Genomic DNA, 8290 nt, shown 5'->3' with positions numbered 1-8290 from the left:
ACCAAGCATGAGTGCATCAGTAAACTATTTAATAAACAGAATATTTCAAAACAAGTTCTAAAATAACATACTGCAATTAAACTTTTGAACTACTTATTGAAGAATCTTGTAATATATTTGTGATTTTCTTCTCAAATACATATCACACCCCCCTAAAATGTTTTCTTCAAATTCCATTTAGAAAACTTTGAAGTGTTTTGGCAATTCTTCAGCTCTCTCATATTTTAAATTTCTTTAGGTTTTTATATGCGTAAGTCCACATGAATGTAATGACCAATATATAGTGATAAAAAGATACTTGTACTTTAGTTTGCCTGTAGGTGTATCCGCTCCACCTAGCTCTGGATCACATAGTACCTAACTCTCAATCATGACTGTTTGCTGCTGCAAGCCTGCAGCTCTCCCTAGATCGTGATGCTGTGGCCATACCTAGCTCTGGATCTACTGCATAGCATAGTCAAAAGAGCAAATTTCATGGCAGTGTATAATTGATATATTAATATAAAGTTTGGATTATAAAGTGGTTATTTTACGAAGTAGTGGGGTATGATGACTGTCCGTTCATCCCACACATCCCTTCTCCATCCTTTTTCTTGATTTTCATGAATCCATCCTCCCCCCAGGAAGTTCCCCACGAGTTTTTGATGATCCAGTAGGGCATCCCACCTTCGGTTCCATATCCAATGACCAAGACCGCATGATCCCGCGAATTGCAGCACTGACCAGAAAGAATTCCCTGGAAAACGATGTAATTAAGTTAGAAATAAATAGAAATAATATTTGAGATTTTCTTACACTTCTGTAATTCTGGAAGTTTTGGTCACTGCCGCAGATGCCAACGGTCACGGGAGTTTTGGAGACTGCTTTCATCAGGGCGTCAGCACTGTCCTTTGTGACGTCTTTATAACCAGTGATCTCCACCACCTTATTCTTTAAAGAACAAAAAACAGCTATAATATGAAATAATTAGTGAAGTATACCAACCTTGTTCGTGTTGCAACTGCCTGCAAATCCTGTATATGGATAGGCCTCCTCCGTGGTGACACCACCGTTTTCCACCACGAACTTAAACGCATCGTCCGGAAACCCACCCTGGCATCCTTGGTCTACCGTGTCACAGTCTATCAATTGCTGCTCGGACAGAGAAACGAGCTCCTTCGTCGCCAGAAAGTGTGCACTCTCGATCGATGCAATCGCCGAGAAAGCCCAGCAGCTCCCTGTGGATCATGCGAATCACCCACACCCACAAAGGCCAAATAGAAGAGAGATTAGAAAGAAAAAGAAAAAAAAACGACGAGTTCTTATCATACCGCACTGGCCCTGATCTTTAATCGGTGTCACAGCTCCCTCCTGCCTCCAATCCAAGCTCGTCGGGAGGCTCGACACGTCCACGTCCACGTCCTTGGCCGGGCGGCGATCCTGGTAGCGCGGGGGCTTGAATTTGCCGACGTAATTGGCTCGGAACTCGGCATTTGTGAGATCCGAGAACTTGTTGAGGCCGAGCGTGAAGGTGGTGTTGGGCTGCGCGTTGTGCTTCTCGATGTACGCCAAAGTGTCGGAGAAGACCATCAGCCTGCGAGCCTTCTCCCAGTCGCTGCTGTAACTCTTGTCGTGCTTGGCAGCCCAATCCTCGAACATGTTCTTGATCTCTAGAGCGCGATCGCCTTCCAGAGCCGCTGGCCGCGCAATCGCAAACGGTGCTGCCCCTACCACCACCAGCAAGATCAAGATCAAAGCTATCATGTTGCTCGCCATGGATGATTGCTTCGCACTTGCACGAGTGAGCTTATATACTGAAAGTTTTAGCTTCGGGCCGACCCTGTAAAGATGACGGGCCCCATACGATATGCATGTAAGGTTTACGTTTGAGAGGTTCGGGATTGAACTATCCTTGCGATGGAAGCATGGAAAACACGTAAAAGCCCGTGAAAACATTCAACATTTCAACATTCAATATTCAACATTCAACATGCCCTTCCGTGTACGTTCCAATAGTTTCAGCATTTGAAGCTATATATTTAGAATATCCAAGTACGATATTCCTTAATGTAATGGTTGTGATTCCTCAATTCGGTTGCATTAATATGACTAAACAAAATTAGTCAAGGAATGCCCAAAATCAAGAAGATGAGCCATAGCCAAAAGCTTTGGTGATTTTCATTCTAGATGCATTGGAGAGTGGGAGAAGGATGCGGCTGGCTGGTTCCTGTGTGATTGATCATCCCAATGAATTCTTACAGCGTACCAAAAGATACAAAAAATCAAATCAAAGACGTATAAAAGACTTTCACTAGCATATTCCTAGCATATCCACTATAAACCCTCGACGACGAACTTGCAATTCCAGTCGCCCTTCCAGGTGCGCCAGACCTACGCCGCGCTCCTAATGCGGCAGACCTACCGCAGGGGCGGTGAATCCACGCCCACATTGTCGCCAGTGATGGATTCCTCGGCAATCACCTCCTCAGCGTGCCTGTTCTTGGCGAATGCCGCGATGATGAAGTTCCAGGAGAAGAGGCTTCTTCGCGGGAGGGCGTGGAAGACCTGGATGGCGTTGGCTGCAAGGCGATCGAGATGTTTAGGAGCATGGACTCGGCGGGGATCTGTTGTGGTGTAAAAAGGGATGGACATAACACTCATGAGCTCGTTCATTGTGTTCCGACTCTTTTTACATGACTCAAGGGACATGACTCATGGCCACGTGGACATGCCACGTCAGCTGATCGAGACTGACATCTCGACACTCCCACTCTGGCTTGATCAGCTGAGAGGATGGACTACCCCTCCCACTCAGCCGAAACAGATGGAGAGCAGACTCCCAGTGCAGCGCGATGGCGTTCAAAGGAGTCTCGAGCCAAAGCCTTCGTGAGTATATCAGCCACCATTGCCTCTGACTTGATCTTCTGCTTGCCTTGAAGGAGATGTTCAGTCGTGGATCGTTGCTGTTCTTCCAAGGCAAGAGGTTGGGCAATATTCCAGCAACAACTTTCCATTTTGGATTTGTTCCCACACGTAGTGGAAACGAATCTCAATGTGTTTCGTCCGAGAATGGAAGCGTGGATTGGCGGCCAGTGCAAGAGCACTTTGGTTGTTCGAGAACAGCACCATAGGGCCGGTGCAAGCAGGAATCTGGAGCAGGTCACGGCAGAACTGGGTCAACCAAATCGCTTCTTTGCTGGCAGCAGTTAGGGCAATGTACTCTGCCTCTGTCGAGGACAGAGCCACCAGCGGCTGGCGCTTACTGCTCCAGGACACAGCAACCCCATGGAGCAAGAACGTATACCCGGAGGTAGAGCGCCTTGAGTCCTGGTCGCCCGCCCAGTCCGCATCCGAGTACCCATGAAGTTCCTGTGACACAGCAGCGCCATAGTGAAGCTGCAAATGCAAGGTACCTCGAACGTAGCGGAAAATCCGCTTCACAGCTTGCCATCCTAGGTGGCAGGAGTGCCACTTCACTGATCCAGGTGTAGGCTAGAGGCGTGTCTCTTCATCATGTATATATATCTTTGATATTATATACGACTATCCTTGGGAGTCATCCACCATCGTAGCTTCTGCTCTCCTTCTCTTCATGGTATCAGAGCCCTGAGGGCTTCAGATCCAGGGACGATGGCGCTGGCCGAGGAGGAGGCTAGCGAGGATGACGATGAGCCACTGGACTTGGCTGAGAGGTGCCAAGATTTGGCACTGTGCTGTACTGAGTGCCAAGATAATGGCACTAGCGAGCTGAGCAAGGCGCTAGGGCGTGATCAAGCAGAGACCAGCCCAGAGGCGCTGTGGCGTGAGGCACTGGCCGAGCAGAGGTGAGCGCTGGGCACCCTGTAGGGTAGAGGCGCGAGACACCAAGGGCTGCAGGCAGAGGTGCGAAGGGATTGGAGTGCTGGGGCACTGGTGGACTGGACAGAGGTATTGTCCAAAGGCAAGCAGGAATGCTGAGTGCTGGGCTGTGAGAGGGCTCCATAGCAGAGGGAGAGAGCCGTTAGGACTCTGGCCGAGGAGGCTTGATCGAGGCTGAGACGATGAGGGCTGGCTTGAGGCACCAGAGCGCTGAGGTGTGAGAGGGCTCCATAGCAGAGGGAGAGAGCCGTTAGGACTCTGGCCGAGGAGGCTTGATCGAGGCTGAGACGATGAGGGCTGGCTTGAGGCACCGGAGCGCTGAGGTGTGAGAGAGCGACCCTGAGAGAGTGGTGCAAGGCACGAGCAGAGAGGCGTTGGCAGAGGCGCTGAGAGAGGAGAGACTGTGATCAGAGGCCGTGAACGAGGCGCTAGGGCGTGCGAGGCCCCGCAGAGACTCGCCAGAGGTGAGTGCCGGGTGTAGAGGCATGAGGCCCCGAGGGCTGGCCGAGCAGAGACTCCACTGGAGCGTTGAGTGAGGCGCTGGTGTGAGAAGGCACTGGCAGAGGTGCTGAGAGGAGGCACTGAGCAGAGACAGATTTCTGTCGTGGATGGAGTGCTTGGATGCAGAGGGAGAGTGATCTCAGATTCATGTCATCGAGATCGAGAGGGAGTGTTGAGTGTACGCTCTCAATGACATGATCCTAGGTGGCAGGAGTGCCACTTCACTGATCCAGGTGTAGGCTAGAGGCGTGTCTCTTCATCATGTATATATATCTTTGATATTATATACGACTATCCTTGGGAGTCATCCACCATCGTAGCTTCTGCTCTCCTTCTCTTCAGCCAATGTGCAGGTCCGGGGTTCTCGAGGAACTGGGAGACCATCCCAACAGCATAGGCGAGATCTGGTCGCGTGCCCAGCATCAAATAAACAAGACTTCCCACAGCTTGACGATATGGCACCGTGGCCATGTACTCACGTTCTTCCTCTGTGACAGGGGCCATGTCACGGCTGAGTTTGTGATTGACCTCAAGAGGTGTGGCCACGGAAGAGCAGTCCAGCATATTGAAGCGTTCCAAGATCTCCCTTGCATAGTGAGCTTGTGTCAAACTCAAGGTGCGTGCTCCTCGATTGCGTATAATTTGGATGCCAAGGAAATGGCGACGCTCGCCCAGGTCAGACATCTCAAATTCTTCACTCAGCTTCTTTTTCATCTCGTCCAGCAGGTGGCGGGTTTTTGCACCGAGAATGCAGTCGTCAACGTACACAGCAACCAGGAGAAAATCGTCACCACACTTGTACAGGTACACGTTTCCTTCCACTGCAAGAGGAACACACCCCAGGCTCTTGAAGAACGCATCAATGCGTTCAAACCAAACCCTCGGGGATTGTTTAAGCCCATACAGGGCGCGATTCAGCTTGCAAACAAGATGTTCCTCACCAGGTTTGACGAATCCAGGTGGTTGCTTGACGTAGACCTCCTTGTTCAACTTGCCGTGCAGGAAAGCAGTGCGAACGTCCAACTGGTGCAGTTCCAGGTTGTACTTGGCAGCCAGTGCAAGGATCACTTGCACAGAGGTCCACTTCACAACTGGTGAGTACGTCTCCATGTATTCCAAACCTGGAATCTGGCTGAATCCCCGTGCAACAAACCTGGCCTTGAACATTGCTACAGTTCCATCAGGTTTGTACTTGACTGTGTAAATCCATTTTGAGCTCACAAGGTGAGCACCTTCAGGTAAGGTTGTCTTTGTCATTGTATTGTTTCGCTCATGCGAATGCATTTCAGCATTCATGGCTTCTCGCCACTGGGCAGCATGAGGTCCGGCTAATGCCTCGTCAACATTCGCTGGAATGGGGATTCGCTCTAGATTAGCAGCCACGAAGTTAGCCTGGTGCGTTCCTTTCTTTTTAATTTTTCCAAAACTAAAGAAGGGACGAGATTGCTCAGCTTCCAGTTGCAGCCTCGATGGTACAGGAACTCGAGCAGAGCACCGTGGTTCAGGACATGCTGGAGGGTGGATCACAGGTGGTGGAACAAGTGGAGAGTCTGGGAGAGCTCCCACTGAAGTTGGCAACCTGCTTCCAGCGCACACTGAAGGTGATGATCCACGTCCAGCTCCCACTGAAGATGAGCCAAGGAAGAACTCAGGAGCAGCTTGAAATTCCTCATCGCCCTCGAAGTAAGTGTTCATCAGCTCTTTAGAGAAGCTAGGTGTTCTCATTGGAGGAGATTCTTGCAGAGGCGTAGCTAGAGGGCGTGGTGGCAGTGCTGGAGGAACCACCAAGTTACCACCAGCAAGAGCAAAAGGCAGCAACGGGACTTGAGAAGGAGCTGTAGTCACGTGAACTGTGTCCACCAGCTGGAGTTCCACAAAAGTAGGAGCAGGAACTTCAGCGCAATCCTTGTATAGCTTGCTCTCATCAAAGAGCACATCCCGTCTTTCCAGCAAAGTCTTGCGCTTGAGAGAATAAAGGCGATATCCTTTCATGCCTTCCAAATATCCCAGGAAAATGGATGGCTCAGCCTTTGACTCCAGCTTTCGGCGTTGCTTGTGTGGAACGTGTGCATAGGCAAAACAGCCAAAAATGCGGAGATGATCGTAACCAGGTGCGTGACCAGTCCAAAGCTCATAAGGAGTAGTCTTCCCAGGCAGGGCACGAGTTGGCAACCGGTTTCGAACATAAACAGCCGTGTTCACTGCCTCTCCCCAGAAAGCAGCCGGCATTCCCGCGTGAAGCAGCATACAGCATGCAGCTTCTATGATGGTGCGATTCACCCTCTCGGCAGCACCATTCTGGGCATGTGCATCAGGGACAGCATACTGGCGCTGAATCCCAGCTTCAGCACAAAACGTCTCGAATTCGCCAGAGACGAATTCTCCTCCACGATCACAGCGGAGCACACAAACTAAACAGCCGTGTAGAGTTTCTGCCAAAGCCTTGTATTGGCTAAAACAGGAGAACACTTCTGATTTATGAGCCAGCAGGTACACCATCAGGTACCGCGTGTAATCATCCAGGAAGGTGACTACGTAACGTTTGCCTCCCAAAGATTCAACCATAATCGAACAAACGTCCGAGTGTACCAACTCAAGAACAGAACTTGCTCGAGAATGAGAAATCTGTGGAAAAGGAAAAACGTTTCCACCAACACAAGCTTCGCAGACAGGAACATCCACCTTTTTTAGCTGTTGCTCGTTCACGTGACCAAGGCGCTGGTGCCAGGTTGCAAGTGTCGGTGGAACCCGAGCCATCAGCGCCACAGGTGGAAGGATCACGTGAGCATCCAGGCGGTAGAGCGTATCAACTGGAACTCCAAAAGCGACCTTGTCTCCAGTCTCGGCATCCAGCACGAACGCTCCCTGTGCTGTGAACAGAGTATCGAAGCCTACTTGAGCAGCAGTTCCAATCGACAGCAGCGTGTGTGTAAGTCCCGGAACATAAGACACAGGATAGATCTCCCGGATTTCTCCAGAAGAGAGCTGAACCCTGATTGTTCCTTTGCCTAGTACGTCGTGAGCAGAGGAGTCACCGAGTCCCACGGCGTCACTCTCACACGGTTCTTGGTAGTCAAAAAACAAGGAAGCCATGGGCGTCATATGGAATGACGCTCCAGAATCCAGCCACAGCTCTGGTCCGAGCACGGGCTGGTGGCTGCTGCTTGCAGAGCGAGCCATCAAGAGCTTACGAGGAGTCCCAGAGCCCTTGTCTTTGTTTCCTTTGTCTTTGTTCTTGGCAGCTTTAGCACGATCAGCTTTCTTCTTCTTGCAATCCCTCGCCAAGTGTCCAGGTTTGTGGCAATAGTGACAAATGCCACGAAAACCAGTGTCGTTCGGCTGAGCTTGAGAGGACGAGGATGATCCTCCCGCAGCGCCAGCATAAAGCAAGGAAGATTTGGCAGAGGGCATCGCTTCTTTCTTCCCCTTCATCTTGCGTTCCTCTTCAATTAGGGCACCCACGACTTGATCAAAGTTCATGGCCATGTGAGATAGAACAGATGCGAGCGTGCTAAACGCAGGCGTGACGGTTGCAAGCAGCAACGCCCTGGCGCGATCGTCCGTGACAGGAGACCCAGCACCAGTCAATTCAGCCATTAGCCCTCGAATCCGTCCCACGTACACAGCAATGGTTTCACCCGTTTCCATGTGAAGCGCCAAGAATTGTTGATTCAGCAGCATGGAAGAATTTGCGGCTTGGGCCACGAAGATCGTGCGAAGCGACGTCCAGATTTCAGCAGCGGTCTTGGTGAGATCAATCAGCGGCAAGAATTCATCGCTCAATCCCAAGCCAATGACGGTGATGGCTTGCTGATTGCGAAAATCCCAATCTGATTGTAGCGTCTGCTCAGCGGGACGAGGCTCAGTCCCATCAACGATGTTCCACGCTCGTTTCGCAGAGAGGATCAGCCTGATTCTTGTCGCCCATGTGAAGAAATTCGTGCCACTGAAT

The 8290-nt window shown here is 50.7% G+C and overlaps 2 protein-coding genes across 2 annotated transcripts; one reads left to right on the top strand and one right to left on the bottom strand.

Annotated features, from left to right (window-relative positions):
* Nucleotides 1–483: 483 nt before the first annotated feature.
* LOC9659386 (senescence-specific cysteine protease SAG39) lies at nucleotides 484–2688 on the bottom strand. The gene is made up of 5 exons (XM_002964930.2): nucleotides 2402–2688; nucleotides 1311–1819; nucleotides 985–1217; nucleotides 796–930; nucleotides 484–736 (listed from the first exon to the last, which is right to left on the bottom strand). The coding sequence occupies exons 1-5, from the start codon at nucleotides 2686–2688 to the stop codon at nucleotides 530–532; spliced, it is 1371 nt and encodes a 456-aa protein (XP_002964976.2). The 3' UTR covers nucleotides 484–529.
* Nucleotides 2689–4019: 1331 nt separating this feature from the next.
* On the top strand, nucleotides 4020–6244 carry LOC112344748. The gene is made up of 8 exons (XM_024670082.1): nucleotides 4020–4052; nucleotides 4205–4301; nucleotides 4401–4516; nucleotides 4681–5013; nucleotides 5065–5282; nucleotides 5341–5576; nucleotides 5628–6021; nucleotides 6082–6244. The coding sequence occupies exons 1-6, from the start codon at nucleotides 4020–4022 to the stop codon at nucleotides 5540–5542; spliced, it is 999 nt and encodes a 332-aa protein (XP_024525850.1). The 3' UTR covers nucleotides 5543–5576; nucleotides 5628–6021; nucleotides 6082–6244.
* Nucleotides 6245–8290: the final 2046 nt, after the last annotated feature.

This window comes from Selaginella moellendorffii, unplaced genomic scaffold (genome assembly GCF_000143415.4).
Source record: "Selaginella moellendorffii unplaced genomic scaffold, v1.0 SELMOscaffold_5, whole genome shotgun sequence".
NCBI classification, from domain to species: domain Eukaryota; kingdom Viridiplantae; phylum Streptophyta; class Lycopodiopsida; order Selaginellales; family Selaginellaceae; genus Selaginella; species Selaginella moellendorffii.
Note: the sequence above shows the minus strand (reverse complement) of the source record. Positions and strands in the feature narration are given on the sequence as shown.

Excerpts from the sequence above, each read along its gene's own strand:
- LOC112344748 (XM_024670082.1), top strand. The coding sequence starts at position 4,020 with ATGAGGGCTGGCTTGAGGCACCAGAGCGCTGAG. Across the intron at positions 4,517-4,680 it reads ATCGAGAGGGAGTGTTGAGT|CCAATGTGCAGGTCCGGGGT; the intron begins GTACGCTCTCAA and ends CCTTCTCTTCAG. Across the intron at positions 5,014-5,064 it reads AAATGGCGACGCTCGCCCAG|GTGGCGGGTTTTTGCACCGA; the intron begins GTCAGACATCTC and ends CTCGTCCAGCAG.
- LOC9659386 (XM_002964930.2), bottom strand. The coding sequence starts at position 2,688 with ATGTCCCTTGAGTCATGTAAAAAGAGTCGGAACACAATGAACGAGCTC. Across the intron at positions 1,820-2,401 it reads GTGGATTCACCGCCCCTGCG|GGTCGGCCCGAAGCTAAAAC; the intron begins GTAGGTCTGCCG and ends TCATCTTTACAG. Across the intron at positions 931-984 it reads GCAGTTGCAACACGAACAAG|AATAAGGTGGTGGAGATCAC; the intron begins GTTGGTATACTT and ends TGTTCTTTAAAG.